Here is an 18,744-nt window from a genome sequence, read left to right as displayed (position 1 = left end):
AGGTTTAAAAATGTATGGAAAAAAATATTTTCATAACTGGAATGTAGCCCAATCATTAAAATATGAATTTTATGTTGTATTTTGTTTAAACTTCCAGATAATTTTCATAACAAAACCACTGTGCCGTTATCCACACAAAAACTCTCTTTTTGTCTCCCGTCCACACGAGTGTGTGTGTGTTGAGTAGAAGCTCACACACACAGGCCAGGCACAAGAAAGAAGAAAAAAGTAAATAAAACAAGTTTTGAGACGCAGAAGTTTTTCAGAAAAATAAAACAGACTCGCGACTGACTTTCTTTAACATTTTTAGCTTTGTTTCGGTGTTTTTGGGATTTCGCTTTTATTTTTTTGGCAGCTGTTTTTGCACAGAAAGAAAAAATACGATGATCGAATCGATCAATTTGACCATTATTTCAACAAATTGATATACCAAAAAGCGTGTTAATACAATTAAGTTCAAATAAATAAAACCTGAATTCATTCAAATTTTGACATCAGCAAGTCGAACTTGATTTATTTGTAATAGAGTGTAAACACGTGTTGGACTTTTCTGATCTCGAACTCCACAACTTAATTTTTTTTTTTGGCTTGATAGCTACATATGGTTTCTGTGTAGGATTAATCTCGATTTAACGATTTTTATAGACCAAATCACAAATCGATTTGAACGATTTGTGTAAATGCAATTTACTATTACTTCAGAACTAAATAAAAATCAACTAAAACAAAGATATTATTGTATTAATTTGAATAACGCACTTTTTCCCAAAAGATCTACTCCGCAAGGGAACTGGTAAGTAGAAATGTGACTCGATATCGAGCTGCTTTTCTTTCCGTGTGGAGATGCGAGAAACTTGTTTTTTGCGTATTTTTTGGCAAGGGAAAAGGAAACTCACCTGGCAAACGGCGTCTGTTCCACCTCGTAGATCTCGTTGATGTCGTGACACGACACGAGGAGTCCCTTCAGCCGATCGGCGTCCACGTCCAGAAGTCCGTCTCCAATGGGAAAGATTCCCTTTTCGGTGAACATGGTGTGTGTTTGTTGTGTGTGTGCTGTGGGGTGTTGTTTTGTGTGTGTGAAGATCGAATCTTCTTTCGATTTTTTGACTTTATAATCCTTCGTTTGATTGCCTTTTGTATTTTGCGGGGGTAAAATTCAAATCTCAACTGCACAAGAACCAAAAAAAATTGTAGTTTTAATGATAAACACACACGCTTAAAAATAATTCTGCGGAAAACGTTGCGCGCGCTCTCTCCGTTTTCCACACAGAGAGAGGGAGAAGACAAAATTCCAGTACAAAACAACAAAAAAAAAAATAAAAGAAGCAAAAACTATGCAACTGCAACACACACACACACGCGCGCTAAGCGAGGCCCGAAAAAATTCCCGCGTGTGTATGTATGTGTGAGGCTGTTGCTGCTCCGTTGTTTTTGTTTTGTTATTTTCGGTACTTTGCAAGTACCGTTCTCAACGAAGAACTCCTCTCCTGCTTCTTCCTCGTTTGGCAAAGTGCGAAAAATGGCCCGCAGATTTGGCCAGGTGCTGTTGTTGTTTTTGTTGCGGATACGGAGGTACGGATGCACAAGAAACTCGCGAGCGCGCACGAACCGTTCGTTGGCGAGGAAAATTTCAATTTGCTCGGAGAAACGCCGATAACGACGATAATTGTGGGCAGTGGATAGAGGTGGAGAAACGCCGATTGGTCGGGTGGTTGAGAACTTCGGTGGTTGCGAACTTGGAGTGCGAACAGAAATGTTAAAAATCAACGTTTTCCTTACATTTCAGTTACAAATCATAATATTCCTAAGAGAAATGATTCTTATCATAATTTTCCTAGCACAAATGGGCTATTCTGACAGAAAGTTTGCTATCTAGTGGTGGGGAGCAATACCAAACGAATTTTCAATGATCGGTGCTATCAGCGTTTGGCAGGGATCATCGATGTTTTTCCATCTCAAACGCTATTCCACTCCAGTTCCTGCACACTCTCTGTTAAAACTCATAATGTTAAAAATGTAAACAATGTTTTTTTTTTTTTAATTTTAAAAATGACGAAATTGTATTAAAATTAAAATTGAAAGCCAAAATGATTTATTTATGAAATTTAAAATGTGATAACTGGGTAAAGCATTTAACGAAATTTTGACCCTAAATACACTTACAAAACTTTTATAAGTACATTTTTATTAGTTTACCTTAAAGTACTTGTAGCTTAGCCTGATTAAAAAAAACTTTTAGACTTACATATTTAAAATTATGGAAATTTTACAAAAATGATAACTTGTATGCTTGAAAGTTTTCCCCCTTTTTGTTTTTTTTTTCTGTTTTAAAATGAAATCTTGTACCTTTCTTTTTCGTAGTGTCTTTGGTAAAACAATTTTGGCCTTAAAGCCGTGTTATAAGTGCCAATTTTTGCATGTAAATTACACATATATTAAAAGAAAAAAAAACCCAGCGACTGGTATGTCGAGCTTGATTTAAAGCATATATCTCATATCTCAAACAACATTTTGATGAGAAGAGTTTTCCCGCTATTGGTTGATAACTTGGATAAAACAACCGATAAAAATGTTAGTTATCAATGCTTGGCTGAATGTCATCAGCGTTTTTCCATCTCTAACGAGTAGCAAACCACTTTAAAAATGGTCACACCAAGAAAAACCGTTAACGATTCCACTAACGGTGCTAACAGAAATGTTAAATACAACTGCACACTGGGCCTTTTTAAAAACCCCAAAGCAATGTAATGTTTGTAAAATCTATTAAAAGATGACGTTATTATAATGCTATCAAAGACCAATGATTGAATTACTTTAATTAACAAGTTAAGGAAAAATAGCAGTTAAATTTGGAAACACTAAAAACATATATATTTTGCCATGTTGCGGGTATGAACAAACACAGTATATATAACTGATGTCTGAGTTACTGTATAGCTTTATATATTTATTGTTTAATGCCTGTTAAAACTGTGACTGTGGCTTGTCTAAATATACCTGAAGCCGGGAATTTGGGCTTAAATTTTAATAACATTGTCTTTAATTTTTAAGTTTTTTTAAATTTAAAAGTAGAAATTCATATAATTTAATCTAGATATCTCTGCTCTAAGGAGGATTCAAACTATTTCACATTTTTTACTTTACCAAATCCAATAAAATATTTGATCTTTAAATTTTGAAGCTGTGTTATTTGCAATCAATAAAATTTAGTTTAGGGCCACAAATGAATCATATTTAACACAATCAATACAATTTAATTAGGAGCTATAAATTCAAATGAATTAAGTATGGCATTGTCACTTTTTATTCTTTTACTACTGAGCCTGGCATATATTTTCCTCAATTCCCGAACATGGTAACATTGCACCGAATTCAAAACATGTTTTTGCTCAAGTAGTATTTTTGAAAAATATATATTTTCCTTAAAAAAGAGACATCCAATTTGTTGTGCGTTTTGTGTGGCGCCTGTTGTCGGGGCGTGGGGCGTGGCCCAGCCCACAAATAGTTGGCATCTCGCGTGTCTATTGAATTCTCAATTTTATATTTATATTTATATTTATGCTTGCAGTTCCCTGGCTTTTCCTCCCCCTCCCAGTTTTTCCGCCGATTGCCCTGGCGAGTGTAGGTGTGCCCGCCTGCACGAGTGTGTGTGTGTGTGCTCCACTTGCAAACCGATGCACATTTTTCATGCACTTAAAGAAAAATGTTAACCTTTAAAAAAGTTATAATAGCAAAGATAAACCAGAAGAGCTTTAAAGTTCTTTGTAAAAATTCTAATTTAAAACAATCCCCTTTTTACATGATGACAACAGTTTCCATTTATTATTTTTAAGAAATGATATTCTTGTAAATAGGAACAGGCTTTGAATATATGGTAGCCAAATTTTAGAGTCTCTTTTTTTGCAGAGGTAGCAATTTTTTCTCAGTGCAATCGGCTTGGATGGGATATGCAGTGGATATGCGTTATGCTTGCAGCTTTTCGTGTGTGTCGCATATATTTTTGTCACCACGACGGCATCTCAGGAATGCGGAGCACCAGAAATAAACCAAGTGCAAAAACCTTTAGCATCCGTCTATTTATAATGCCGTCGTCTCCGGATCTCCTCGCGTTTTTTTTTTTTTTTTATTAAGTTTTTTGCCGGACGGTCGCCTCGTTCCTGATTTTCTTCTTGCCGCGAACTCGCCAAAAACTCCTCTTGGCAGCCATTCAAGTTTAGCAGATCCGGCTTTTGACCTACGGAAAATGCTTGCCCACGGCAAAAATAGAAAATCAGATCGGCGAGCGATCGCGAGTAACCCGAAAAGTGGAAAATGAGAAGAAAAGGAGTTTTCTATTCTATATTAAAAAAATGTTTAGAATTTTGCGATTGTAGTAGGTTTTTTTTTTGGAAATGCTAGTGTGAGTCCCATTAACTGCAGAAAAATGTAATTTTGGAAATATGATTTCTGAGAATAAGAAAAAGTAAAATAAACCTACATAAATAATACCTTAGCTTTTGTGTTTTAACAATTTTATATATATCCTTATATAACTTTGTAAAATTTGTTTATATTTGAATTACACAATCAAACATTTCTTGTTATGAACGTTTTTTTAAGGTCTTCCTAAACTCAGTGTATGATTATTATACAATTAAGTTAAGTTTGTTTGTTTATTTAAAATACATTTTTTTTTGGGAATTTATAACATTTAATTTTATACATTTCTCTGCTTGAATTTTATTCTCAACAACTACTGAATTACAGGCCTATATGCATAAGTTAATGCATTTATACATATTTAAATCAGAATTCAAGAGATCGACGAGAACGGAAAACACATTTGAATGCATATATGCATTACTTTATTTGGAGGTGCTTAAATGCTGAAAATTGCATCCATCAGATGCACGGTTTGGCATCCAATATGTAATCTCAGAAGATGGAAATTTGAAGTATTAGGAATTAAGTTTCTGACGTGTCGATTTTTAGGCATTTTTTGAAGCCCAATTTTAAACAGGAGCTCTATAACTGGTTTGTGTTATAAAGATATGAAGCAATTGGAGCCTTGACTTCCTTTCTTTCTAAGTATAATTTAAAAAAAAAACACAATATTATAAAAATAAATCCTTGTAGTCTACGGAGTTGCAATTCCATGTAAATAGTTTTAATTTGTATGCATAGTAGTGTGCTTTTAACTTAAGTTACAGAAATGCAAAGAGATCCAGCCGACTTACCAAAATGATGCAATTTAAATGTTGGCCATTAATGGTTCCTCAACTGATAACTATACACAAAATTTGTAAATAGTAAAGTAATAGTTGTTAGGCTGGTAAAACAAAGACAGGCTTTCCAAACAAGTGTACAGTTTAACAAGGCATAGGAATAAAAGTAGTTTCAAAAGAAATAAAAACAACATTATGAACTTATGTCCTCGTACTCAGCGGAGTTGCATCTCCAATCAAAAATGTTCTAAACAGAGTAGAGTAGCTATTAAGCTAAGTTAGAGAAATACAAGGACGTACAGCCGGCCTACTTAAATATAGCAATTCAAATGTTGGCTATTCCTCTACTAAAATCTATACATAGAGTTAAAAAAATCAAAAATAAGCAAAGACAGAGCGCAGTTGGCTTACCACAAAAGTTTACAGTTTAATGAGACATAAAGTGGGAATTTGGTTGTATTTATCAAAAAAAAAAAATAAGATGCGGATTCAGCTGGCTGCTGCTGGGCCACCAGCCACCAGCTACTTGTCCTTCTTGTCGGCGGCCAGGGCGTTGTACAGGCGGTTGACCTCGTTGGCCACCAGGTTGTCCAGGACGATGCCGTTCTGGTCGATGAAGGCGGCGCAGGACTTGTTGCTGCTCTGCTCGCGCCGCTTGCCGTTCTTCGAGTCGCGCACGCTGAGGGTCAGCAGATACTTGTCGTCGTACTTGCGCATGTCGGAGCTGGCCTCCCACAGCCGCTCCCGCTCCTTGTCCTTCTGCAGGGCCACCGCGAAGGTGCCCTTCTCGCGGAAGCTGGAGTGCAGGGTCAGGATGCCCAGCAGGGCGAAATAGGCCAGCACGCTGAATAGCAGCACGGGCCGCGACTGCGGGAATGGGTGGGTGAAGTCCCAGGCATGGGCCATGATGGCCACGCCCACGGCGAGGGCGCACAGGGCTAGCCGGGTGTTGACCAGCCCGAATTGCTCCTTCAACTGGGGACGGTCGCCCAGCAGGCAGGTCTTTACCGCATCGTCCAGGGCGTGCTTCACCGCCGATCCATCCCACTTGTTCACCTTTACCAGCTGGCAGATTGGGCACATACATACATTTAATACGCAGAGATTAGTGGCTTCAATATACAACACAAACAGAAGTGCACAATGACGTGTCTTGGAAGTCGATCTTCATGGACCAATTGCCAAGCCGGCATCCGGCGTTTCTCACCTCGTCTCCCGGCTGCGACTTTTCCTCCTTCTTAGCCATGTTTTCTGTGCCCTTGTTAGCCCTTTGCTGTCCTTGCTTATTCAGAAAATCGTGTGTGGCAGCAGGAAAAACTCTTTTCGCAGGAGATTCTTCCCTTTTTTTTTTGTGACAACGCGACAACAAAATTTTCTATCGCCTATCGCAGTTCATCGATAACAGGCCAGCGTTGCCAGATCGGACATTCGGGTAAAAAATACCAAAAAGTTCCTTCTGAATTAAGCTAGGTCCCCGCGTAATTCAAATAATTTTAAAAGTATTTTAGGCATATTTATATATTTCTTAAGTAGCACTCTCAATGCCTTACGAGGCATTAATATGGAATAATTATATATAATATTTAAAAATAAGATTAATTGTTTCTTAAAAAACTTAATACCTAATGCTTTTAAACTTTAATCGCCCTTTAAAATGTACAAAACTTGCACGATATCTATAATGAATTGTACTTACTCAATAATACAAAATTGTCAACTACTTTTAAAACTTTAAAAATTAAAGAAAAGTGTGGTTTAAACCAAAGCATACATATAAACCAGTCTTTTTGACCTTTTATTAAACTTAAAACCAATTAAACCATATTTTTTTTCCTAGAAATATTGAAGTAACATTTATTCATCGTACTCCAGCTTGTAAGTTGGCGTAACACCACAAGCGTGTTTAATATTTAATGGAAAAAAAAAACTGTCTGAGCCAACTAGTACACATACACATACATATGTGCAAAAAGCTCAGCTTAGCAATAAAAAAAATGTTTTACAAAAGAGTGCCTATAAATACAGAGTATGGAATCAATTCACATGGACTTCAACTGCGCCATCAGATCCTCCACACTGGTTTCGTCCGCGGGCGCAGTTACATTTTCCCCTGGATTTTCGCTGGATTTTTCGGGGGCTTCGTAGGCCAGTCGTAGACCCTCGCCAACCTCAGAGCTTTTGGCTGGCTGTGGTTGACTTGGCGGTGAATCTGCGGGCACCAATTCAATGCCCCACTCGTTGGTGGCATGCAGTGGCTCCTCGCTGACCACCTCCTCCTTTATCACCACCGGCTTGGGCCTGGCCTGGAACTCCTTTTGCCTGATCAAACAGTGCCCATCGTCGCACTGCGGATTCGGCTTGAGCGTCATCTTGGGAAAGAAGTCGCTGAGGGCATTGTAGCCCAGATAGTCGGATACCTCGCCGAAGTTCAGCAGATACTTCAGGGCGTTCTGGACAAGGAAGCCGGCCGTAATGCCCATGGTTGTGGGCAGGGAGGCGGCGCACACGCCCTCCCGTTTCAGCGTCCTCTCGTCAATGTTCTCGGCCACCACCAGCGGCGGAGCGCAGGCGAAGCAGGCGGTGTCCCCGGGCCGGATGAACTGGATGTGCCCCGAGACGGCGTTCTCTGAGACGCCCGACTCGAACCAGTTCAGATTGCGCTCGTTGCACGCCGCATTGATCGCCATGCGGGCCTCAAAGTTGTCCACACAGCTGAGCACCAGATCCACCGGCTGTCCGTCCACATGGCCGCTCTTCGAGATGGTGTCCAGGAAACGCTCGAAGTTGTCCACCGTCGTGATGTTGTAGTTGTGCGCCTCGATCCGCACGTCCGGATTGATGAAGCTCAGCGTACCGACGGCGGCCTCCACCTTGGAGAGTCCGGCCTGGTCTGGCGTGAAGAACAGCCGGTTCATGTTGGCCAGCTCCACCTTGTCGTAGTCGAACAGGATCAGTTTGCCAATGCCGCAGCTGCAAGAAATGAGTATAATAGGATTAATAGGCATTTATTTATATTTTACTATACTTAATAATATTGTTTGAATAACACTTTGTTGATCTAGTTAATGTTTACTTGTCTGCTTCTACAAAAGTTTTCGTTTTCTAAAAAATATGGTCTAACCTAATAACATGAAACGTATATCGTACATATATCATTTGAGTTTGTATTAATTCATTTTGATTGTCAGTCTTTTTTATTTATAACAAGGGTACCAATGAACAAACTTGTGTGTTATAACTATGTGCTATACTGCTAACAAATTTGTAACGATTGCGAGTGATCTGTTTGAGGAATGTTGAATCGATTCCCTTCAAAAAACTACTTTCACAATATTTAACCAACATTGTGGTAAGTAAACAAATGAAATTGATCATAGCTTTTGCACGATGAGCACTCTCATCCATCTAGGTACTACCTTCGCTAAGTGAACTAGTTAAGGGTTCTCTCAAGACTGACTAGCAGTTAGCATTTCTCGCAGTGTACGAACCGTGTCAGCATGTCGGCGGTGACGCTTCCCACGCCGCCGACGCCCACAATGGCCACCGCCTTGTCCCGGATGCGCTCGTAGTCCTTCACGATGTTCATCCGCTGCAGGGCCATCAGGCGGCTGTAGGGATTGGAGTCCACCACCTCAGCGGACATGCGTTCGATGCGGTCGCGCACCGGGCGACTTTGACCACCGCCGCCGCCGCCAGCACTTCCACTGCCGATCCGGTGCTCCTCCATCTCCGATTTCATCTCCGCGATGATCGCCTGCAGTTCGTCGATGGCGTTGGACATCCTGGCGATTGGCGATGGCAAATCCCGATCCTCAAGCTTTTGTGCACGGCAAAAAGAGCCTGTCAACTTTCGCTTTCGCTTTCGATTGCGCTTCGCTGCCGCCGTGTCACTTTCGGATAGTGTTACCAGATGGTGAATTTTGATATCCCCCCAAATGCGCTCTTAACCAACACTGGATTCCCGCTAAAAACTGCACGTTTCCCCCTAAATTCAAATGCGAGCTTGGTTTCAAAAATGTTAATGAAAGTGAAATGTATTAAATTGACAATAGTTTAACAAACACCGATTTATTTGAAATTTTTTGGCAGTTTACAAAAAAAAACAACATTGTTAATTGTTAACCATCGAAATGCTCCCCAAGCCAATTAAACCCGCTAAAAATAGGGGGAAACACGCAAGCTAAGAACATTGCTTAGGGATGGCCCAACATCGATGGCCGTCAGCAGAAATACCGCAAAATACCAAAATATATCACATTGTGAGGATAGTGCTGGGAAATTCTAAAAACGGCGGGCTTATTTGAATATAAAGTTTGACAACATGATAAAGTGCATTTTTTAAGAACAAGTCAAACAAATCCCTTCATTTAATGTTAAATATACATTTTTTAGCTGTTTACAATATTAAAAGAAAACTAATTCGTAATATAAGAACCAACTACCCAAATATAACCCATAAAAATAGATTTATAAAGTTTATTGTTAATTTCTTCCTTAAATCATTGTCAATCATTTGCTGCATTTTTTTTTTGGTAAATTGATTCATACGATCGATTTGTATAATTACACAAAAGTTTTATTGTCAAAATCATTACACAAAAAAGGTATTATAATTATTAAATAACCAAAAAAAAAAAAAAAGAACAGTTAAAGGAAGATGACGATAGTTGTGGTGTTGCTTTTCGTATTAAATGCGACAAAAAAATAATTCATTTAGGTACTATTCAATAAATCGAGTGTTGGAGCACGTTTATTATTTAATATTATCAATATTACTGTATAAACCGGTGACTATCACTTGCCAACAAGTAGAGATATATGTGTGGATAAGTGTCCGTTCTGTGTAGCTTATTGTGTACGGTGTGCTGTCCGCCATCTCGGTGACCACCGTCCGTCCGCGTGGGTCACCTGCACCTGCTCCGTCCGTCCGTCCGTCGGGGTCACCAGGTTCAAAAGGTTCACCTGGTCCGCGGCTGCAGGCGCACGCGGAAGCCCTCCTCCCGCTTCAGGATGATGTCCGCCTGCAGCTTGAAGTCCGATTCGGTCAGGTCCGAGTAGACACGGTAGTTCCGCAAAATGGTCGACAGAAGGATCTTTAGCTTGAGCATCGCGTACTTGCGCCCTGAAATGAAATGCATTGTGGACGTCCTTAAGTCATACGTATTTACTTGTATAATGTAAGTTATTTAATTCTTTTAAACATGTACTTTGATTTAATTAAATACTTTTGTCTTCTAGATGTTTTATCTTTTAATACACAGATATTTCTTCTTCTTAAACATATAAAAAAGAAACTTTAAAAAAAAGTCTGCAGAATTTTTATTTCATAAAAACATAAATTATGAAATGTGTCTTATTAAAAATTGTTAAAGAGACAGGAAATTTCTTTATAAATGGTTTTTGCAGCTAATTTTTCTGAAAAACTCTCTAAAATAAACACTTTTAAGTTTGTTTTAAGTTTGTCGTTTTTCCCTGTTCTTTTTTTCCAGTGTACGATATGAAAACTCACCCACACAGCTGCGTGGTCCCGCGGAAAAGGGCACGAAGGCGTAGTAGTGGCGGTTGGCCTGCCGCTCCGGCAGAAAGTTGTCCGGATCGAAGACATTGGGATTGGCGTAGACCTTCGGATTGCGGTGCAGCAGGACGGTGGCCACCGTCACCGTGGCGCCCCTGGGAATCACGTAGTTGCCGGAGTTCAGCTTGAGGTCCTCCTGCAGCTCGCGGGCGATCAGCGGTACGGGCGGGTACATGCGCAGCGTCTCCATCAGACACCGCTCCAGATACTTCATCTCCAGGGTGTCCTGCCATCGGGATGTACACAGTTTTAGATGCAGATACAGGATGTTGAAGAAATGATTTCAACGTTAGCCATTAGTGTGCATTTAATTGCCCAAATAAGAAATATCAGAGCTCTACACCCGCATTAGAAACATTAAAACATTGGCTTAATGTAGCTTATTAAAAAAACAACTATAAAATACTGCACTTCTATTTTGAATTAAGATTATTATTAGTTTGCCTTTTTAAATATATTTTATATAAAATATTTATATTAATATATTAAGAATGATTGGTATTCACAGAAGGAATAAGACATAAACACTTAGTTTTTATGATTTATCTACACACAGAGAAATGTAGCAAAAAATGTTTTGCTTTAATTATTAAAATTTTTTTTTACTTTCTTTTTGCACTTAAAACGTGGAATAGGGTTTATAACTTTCTCTGTGTACCAGTTTTAATATGTCACCTTATAAAATGAATATCGTCTTAGTACTTAAGTTTGAGCTTAAGTAAGATGAATACTTAACTTCAATGAGATACCCACCTGAAACGTGGCCGGTCGCTGTGAGTCGCCGAAAATGGAGTCGAGTTCGGCGAGCACACGGTCCTGGATGTCCTGGTGGATGCCCATCAGCGAGAGGAAGAACGAGGAGCCGGCTGCCGTGGTGTCGTGGCCCTCGAACATGATGGTGTCCACTTGCTCCTTGATCTCCGTGTCGGTGATGATGGCCCCGTTCTGGGCACTTTCGAGCATCAGGTCGAGGAAGGCCAGCCGTTTCTTCTCGCCAATGTCGTTGTCCTCCACATCCAGGTCGTCCTTGAGTCCGGCCGACTGGCCATACGAAAGTCCAGCCACCGGAGCGCCACTGCTCTTGTCCTCCTTGGCGCTGGCTGCCTGATCCTGTTCCGGCTGATTCTGCCCATTCTGCTCGCTCTGTTCCCTTTCCAAGGCAGCCGCCTTCAGCTCACACTGGGCCAGAGAGCCACGGGTGCCCTGCTCGAAGGCCGCCTTCTTGCTCTTGATCACCTTGGTGGTCAGGCCGTGGATGATGTTCAGCAGGCGCCCCTGCTCCTTGTAGTACCTGGTCAGGGTGAACACGAACTCGTTGCGCAGGAAGATGCTGCGGTGGCGGGCGTGCAGGATGTCGCACATCCGCATCACGGCCATCGCGTACTCGAAGCCCGACTTGTCCTGCGTCTTCTTCGACACGCCCATCGCCGTCTCTGGAAGGCCAAAGAACACTCTGTGAGAAATCCACTTCAAAATATACACAAAAAAAAAAAAAAAACTAAAAATTACCTACATTCAATACTAAATTATACAACCCCTATACATAAGTTATAGGTATTTTTCATTATACTCTCCAAATTGGTATGTGAGGTATGTGGTAGGCTATCAAATGATTATTAAACATTATACATATGTTTTAGGTGTTTGTTAAAAGTTAAAGCTTAAGCTCCCAAAATCTTTTAACAGTCAACAGAGTTATCTGAGACTGGAAACCCAATTAAAAATATTAAAAATTTAATATAATTCCTTGAACAGGAAATGAGTTACAAAAGTTTTTTAAAACTTATGTATGCTTAATAAAGATTTAAGAACCTATTATAACTCTTCTCATGTCAATGTAATATAATTTTGCCAATTATTTTAAACTTATTTAGAGTAAAAGTATTTAAAGGTTGCCACTGGTATTTGAATAAATTCGAAAGAGTTATCAATTAAAAGTCATAAATGTAAACAACTTTTTTATAAAATATTTTAAATTTAAATAGCAAAAGGAACTATTAAAACGATAAAATTTTGAAAATACCTTTCCTAGCAATTAACCAGATTCAACGACATAGGAAATCAACAAATAAGCTATGCTTTTGTAAATGTTTAATATCGAAAACAGAAATCCGTTCAACAAACATGCTCTTTATCCTCACTGACAGAACTAATACCGCTGTTAAACATAATTTAATCATGCGTTAAATGAGCAAATTTAATTCTAATTTTCGCCCAGTGCAGAATGGGATCGGACTCGGTGTTTTGGCGATCGGAGATGGATCCCCAGCTCAAATGGGGGGAAGTGGAATGCACTCGCCTGACCCAAGCGCCAATTGAACTTAACAAACAGACAACAGTCTGTTCTGTTGGCGGCGGAGGTGGAGGTGGATGTGGCCCCTGGATGCCCCACCAGCTTACCATCCCAGCTGTCTAATTGTAGATACAATGCATAAATAGATCTATAGATGACAGCATAAACGAGCTTACGGGCAGATCCGCTTGGAGAGTAGAATGTTTTTGTGCTGTGGGAAAAATGGAAAAATGCGGGCAAGGAATTCGGCATTTAAGCGTGCTTTCTGTCTCGGCAAAAGGAGTTTTTTCGGCATTTTCAAATGTTTCATTTTAAATAAAAATATTTCAAATTTAAATGCTGGATGCTAAAGAATATTCTCAAATGTACAACAATTAAATTGTTAAATATTTTCTCAGCCAAAACATATTTATACAAAATTAATAGGCTTAGAAATAAGTTAGTTTTGGTTATTGGTTCAAATAAATATTTATTTAATCGAATTTGAAAAATCAGTGGTCTGCAAAGGTATCTTTTATTAGATAAGCTTCCAAATGAAATGGAAATGAAAAAGGTATTATAGGGCATAAATAAATAAATACATAGCATTTGTTTTACTTTTTGCTATTGATTTAAGCAATTAAGTTTTTCAACTAAAATCTCAGTCATGAAGGCTTATCCACAGACCTTACAAATATAATGCCAACATTTTGATATCTTATCCATATAGTATTTGAGGGTATATAGTACATAAACAATTCCATTTTGAGTTGACTTGCCGGGAAATGGGAAATCGGGCTTATGCAATGACATTTCGTTTTTCCTGCCCATTCTTACGAATTCGAAATGTAAAGTGAAAAAATAGAAAAAAAGAAAAATAGAAAAATGAGAAAAATTTGCAGTTTTCGTTGAGGTCTTAATTGCTAATTGCCCGTTTGCGTCAGACCCCATAACCATAATCACAGTATCGCCGTGAAGTGAACAACAACCACAACAACCACAACAACCATAACAACCATAACAACCATAACAACCACAACAACCTCATCGCTGGCCGTCGGCCGTTGCATTCAAATTTTCCTGATTAAATGCTTAATGGCAATGCGACGTGCCTTTAATTGCAGACCAGCTTGGCCAGAGATTTTTGATTCATTCGGTGCATTTCGCTGGCAGTTCGGTTCGCTTCGGTCCCATCCAGTTGCGTTCTGTGAGTCTTGGCTGCATTTCAATTTCAATTGACGGGACGAAGGCGGAGGCACTTGGTCACTTGGGCCCTGGGCTGTTGTAATGGCTACAGCCATAGCTACAGCTCTGGGATAATAATAATTGCATAAGCAATGGCCTAGAAATCAATCCCAAATCGGCCGAGCAGCGACTACGGCAATGTCATTAACATTGGCCGCCTTCCAACTTGTCTAGCTCTAGCTGGTTTCACTTTTTTTTCCAGACTCGCCGAAAAACGTGTCTGGCTTTAAGCGAATTGTCGGCTGGGTGGCATTTTGCATGGCCGACTTTGGGTGGTTCAAATGCATAGGGATAACCTTTTGTTTTTAGGTTAATCAGAACTGCGGCAAATATACAAAAATACTATTATATACGACAGGACTTTGCCAAGATAAATGAGTTTTCTTATAACATTTTTTTATATTTAAAAGTATTTTTCATATTATACTTCAAATTTTAGTATACTATGAGTGCTTTTTAGCTGAATTATCTAAAGTTTGTTATTAATTAAACCAATTTAATATATCTTTACCCCTCGCTGAGTTACAATAGTTACATTGAATGTCTTCAACAGTATATGTTCGTTTTCAAACAATTTTGTAACTCGACCCGTTAAGAACTGAGTTATATTTAAATAACAGAACAACAGTACAGAAAATAATCCTTATTCGTGGTTTTTATTTATATTCATTTTTTTGTTATATTTATTTTCTAAGCCACAGGAAAAAAAATCTTTGACTTACGTCCACAAAATGTATAAAACTCAAAAAAGTGAAGGACAAATTAATCTCTACTAACTCCTGCCCACAAAATTAGTAAAAACAAGCAAATTTAAAAACAAAATAGTGTTAATAACGATTATTTTCGATGCCTAGCTTAAAAAACAACCAAAATTGTATATAATACGATTTATCTTTAAATAAGGAAGGGTTCTCCCAATCACAGTACTTAAGTTGTGCATCAATATTGACCTTAGAGAACTCCAATTAACGAAACCAAGCCTGAGTTACGATAGTTCGTTTTTGATAGGGAAAGGCCTCTCATTATAAAATTATCGTAACTGAGCCACATGATCGTTTAGAGGACAAACCCCAACCAGTTTGCAGCAGTTTGGCAGATGGCGGTGGCATAATTCGGTTAGATCGGTGCCGGGATCTGATATATGTATATGCAGATCATATGTATATATATATATATATCTCATTTGCGCCCATTGTGGGGGCACAACAAAAGGGGCTGAAATTTTTGATTTGTCAGTATATAGGGAAATGGGTCTGCACTCAATTGTGTGTGGCATACAATATAATGTATCACAATATAGTATGTTTTGGCGGAGATTAGGTGACTTGGGCACACGCATATAACTGAAACTGAAACTGAAATGATGCTGGGTATGGTGTGTGTTTTGCTGTGTGTGTTTTGCTGTGGAAATGATGATGATGATGATGATAATGATGGTGTGTCGCTGCGAGTGCGTGAGAGTTGACTGTACATTTGTGTAATCACCATAACACCATATCACTATATCACGTATTTCTATATCTATATATATATCTATATCTGTTCACTGTTCCCGGTTCCCTGTTCACTGTTCACTTACCCAATAGAATCTCCACGGTTGCCTCGCTCATGTAATCATGGCAATCAAAAGTGCGACCATCCTCCGCACGCAGTTTCCTCACCACATTGCGCGAGTTCTCGTTGAAGAGCTCGATGAAGCTCTTCAAGACGTTCAGATGGAATGTGGGTGCGATCAGTTTGCGGTGCGAACGCCATTTTTGACCTGCAACAACAAGTGGGGAAAGATTGAGTCTAAATAAAAGAGTCCACGTGAAAGTAATGACCCAAATACCTAGGGCTTATGGCAAGTATTATCTTTAAAATAAACGATTACGAAGCATTACATATTTTTATATTATTTTTTTTCTATTTTAATTACTTTCTCTAAAAAAGATTTTCTATATTTAAAATATGTTCTTTTAAAAACAAAGTTGATCATTTTCCCACAGAGCAATCAAAGCTAAGCTTACTAAAATTATTAAAAGCATCATATATTTTAAAGTTTGGTTTTTAAATTTAGGAAATTAATATTTAATATAATTTTGGCACATCACTTTTGTTTTCAATTGTTCTAACAATTTGTTGAAGTTAATTTCCCATTTAACACTTTAAAATTTCGTTTAATGTCTTCCTTTTTTTTTAATTTTCAAATAAAACTTTAAAATGTTAACCACAAACTACTCCATTATTTTTCTCCGTGACTTTTCTGCGACGTTGATTTTATTTATAGCGGCATTGTTGTGCCAACTGTCAGGCTAGCGGATCGCTTAATTAATTTATGATTCCGCAAATTGCATTAGTGGCAAGTGGCAAGTGGCAAGTGGTCCTCAAACTGGCACTAGCTCCGCCCCCTAAAATGCGCCCCTAAGGTCCGCCACCCGCTCACCTGTGCTGATCAGCAGGCCATCGCCCAGCCAGGGCTTGAAGAACTTGTACTCGGATGCCTTGTCGATGTAGACGTGACTGCTCAGGAGTAGCTCCACGTCCCGGGGATCGTAGATGAAGACCACCAGCTTGGGCCCGATCCACATCTTGGCAATGTGCTCGAAGGGGGCGCTCTTCCGGATGACTGTTTTGAAAACAGCTGCGAACGATGTCGAGATATTTGAAACTTTTCAAAATATTTTCAAGGAGATCAAGAAATTCCGAAGAAAAACTTATAATTTTAAGATTCCTTACTTCATTTCAATTTGAAATTATAAATATAAGCAAAAGGAATAAACAAATATTTATATTTAAGAAATAGTGTCACTTAATGCTGACCATCAAATACCTTCGACAGGTATGAAGTAAAAGTCCATTCAATCGCATTTCATTCACATGTTAAATAATTAAAGACTTTAAAAAAGACGACAAGGCTTAGAAAGTCCACAAATATATTTTTATGTAAATAAATAATTTATTGAACTTCAAATTGTAAAGAAATAAACCAAAATCCAAATTCTGAAGCCTTTTCCCTGCACTAAATTTGTGATTTTATTTACTTGAAAAAAAATACAAGCTAAAAACAAAAACACACACATAAAAATGATTTAATTTAGAGCTAACATTTGATTTTCATAAAAAATTAACTATGCTTGTTTGTGTTTTGTTTAAAATTTATGTGAAAACTCATCACTAAATTGTTTTTAATTCTAGGAAAATAGTAGTCATTTTTATGCTTTTTATTTATCAAAATCAAAATAATAATAAATCAAAAAAAAAATGCAAGCCGTTCTTATTAATTTAAAATTAATATCATTTACGCATATTTAAGTTATCCTAGAAATAGGATATATCTAGTTAATCTTCTCTGTTTACACTTCCTAATTAAGAATGGTGCGGCACTTAAGTATGGCATTTACATGAAGCGGGTCCGATCACATCGAACAGGTGGCCCACGATGGGCAGGCCCCTGGGTCCCGGCAGTCGTCCGGCCAGCCTGTACAGGTGGGCCCGGGATATTCGCCAGTAGATGTACCACAGCACCAGCGTGGGCAGCAGCAGGAAGTAGAAGACGCTGCTGGGCGAACCCAGTGCGGCGTCCTTCTTCAGCACTTCCATGGCTCCGGACTGGGATCCTATCTTATCCAATCCTGTTTCAATCCACTTGTTGTTCACCAGCGCAATAACACCAAAACACCAAACAAAAAAGCGATCCGATCGGCTCGGTTCGGTTCGGTTCGGATCGGTTCGATACGGTTCGGTTCGGAGCACGCACACTTCCACTTCCGCTTCCACTTCCCAGGTACACGGATCGATTGGGAGCGCTTTATCGGTCGGGCTATCGATCAGCTATCCATGGGATGGTGGATAATGGGATCGGATCGGATCGGACCGGATCGGAGATCGGAGATCGGATGGGACCGGATGCTACTCGCTGCTCGTCTAGCGCACAACTAAACGGTGATGACGGTGGCATCCAGCGAAAAATGATCACGAAAAATCAACACACACGGTGCACACACATCCGCAACACAGCCCACACACACACTGGGGGTGTGGAACTGAGACTGGGACTGAGAATGAGACTGGAACTCGACTCGCAGATATATAAATCAGAAACGATAATCGCATTCGCACTCCTCGCGCCTCCTGTAATCCAGCGACTAGCCAGCGGCGACGGTGCGAACGACTTTTATAGCCAACAATGTGCAGCATATGTACACTGAACCAAAATTTATGACATTTTAAGCTCTGTTCCATAAGCAAATTGATCAAATGACTCTTTTCTTACATTTTAAATGACTTTTTCCGCTAAAAAGATCCCTATTTTTGCTCCAGTCTATAAAAATTGATGATAGAGGTTTGCCTTTTTTATCAATGCATGTTAAATTGGCGACATTTACATGATTTTTTCTATCTTATTTTTTAGGTATTTACCATGAGCAAATTCAATAATTGCTTCTTTCTTAACATTTAATATTACT

The 18,744-nt window shown here is 39.0% G+C and overlaps 4 protein-coding genes across 5 annotated transcripts in view; all 4 read right to left on the bottom strand.

The window, feature by feature from the left end:
• Positions 1–1,658, bottom strand: part of LOC128261168 (death-associated protein kinase related) — a 59,579-nt gene extending 57,921 nt beyond the window's left edge. The window contains exons 1-2 of one of the 2 annotated variants that reach the window (XM_052994709.1): positions 1,464–1,658; positions 897–1,167 (exon numbers count right to left, since the gene is read on the bottom strand). In XM_052994709.1, the coding sequence (XP_052850669.1) occupies positions 897–1,030 (134 nt within the window). In that variant the 5' untranslated portion in view covers positions 1,031–1,167; positions 1,464–1,658. Of the gene's footprint in view, positions 1–896 lie in introns of both variants that reach the window. The other variant, XM_052994710.1, reaches the window with a different exon arrangement.
• A 3,948-nt stretch (positions 1,659–5,606) lies between these two features.
• Positions 5,607–6,591, bottom strand: LOC128261149 (signal peptidase complex subunit 2). The gene is made up of 2 exons (XM_052994644.1): positions 6,412–6,591; positions 5,607–6,269 (listed from the first exon to the last, which is right to left on the bottom strand). The coding sequence occupies exons 1-2, from the start codon at positions 6,448–6,450 to the stop codon at positions 5,727–5,729; spliced, it is 582 nt and encodes a 193-aa protein (XP_052850604.1). The 5' UTR covers positions 6,451–6,591; the 3' UTR covers positions 5,607–5,726.
• Positions 6,592–7,099: 508 nt separating this feature from the next.
• On the bottom strand, positions 7,100–9,123 carry LOC128261148 (ubiquitin-like modifier-activating enzyme 5). The gene is made up of 2 exons (XM_052994643.1): positions 8,693–9,123; positions 7,100–8,174 (listed from the first exon to the last, which is right to left on the bottom strand). The coding sequence occupies exons 1-2, from the start codon at positions 8,983–8,985 to the stop codon at positions 7,244–7,246; spliced, it is 1,224 nt and encodes a 407-aa protein (XP_052850603.1). The 5' UTR covers positions 8,986–9,123; the 3' UTR covers positions 7,100–7,243.
• A 799-nt stretch (positions 9,124–9,922) lies between these two features.
• LOC128261144 (cytochrome P450 4g15) lies at positions 9,923–18,409 on the bottom strand. Its single transcript, XM_052994635.1, has 6 exons — positions 17,680–18,409; positions 16,722–16,919; positions 15,876–16,058; positions 11,533–12,212; positions 10,714–11,005; positions 9,923–10,326 (listed from the first exon to the last, which is right to left on the bottom strand). The coding sequence occupies exons 1-6, from the start codon at positions 17,876–17,878 to the stop codon at positions 10,163–10,165; spliced, it is 1,716 nt and encodes a 571-aa protein (XP_052850595.1). The 5' UTR covers positions 17,879–18,409; the 3' UTR covers positions 9,923–10,162.
• Between the last annotated feature and the right edge of the window lie 335 nt (positions 18,410–18,744).

Source organism: Drosophila gunungcola (genome assembly GCF_025200985.1).
Source record: "Drosophila gunungcola strain Sukarami chromosome X unlocalized genomic scaffold, Dgunungcola_SK_2 000056F, whole genome shotgun sequence".
NCBI classification, from domain to species: Eukaryota; Metazoa; Arthropoda; class Insecta; order Diptera; family Drosophilidae; genus Drosophila; species Drosophila gunungcola.
The sequence above is the reverse complement of the archived record's forward strand: the minus strand, read 5'-3'. Positions and strand labels throughout refer to the sequence as shown.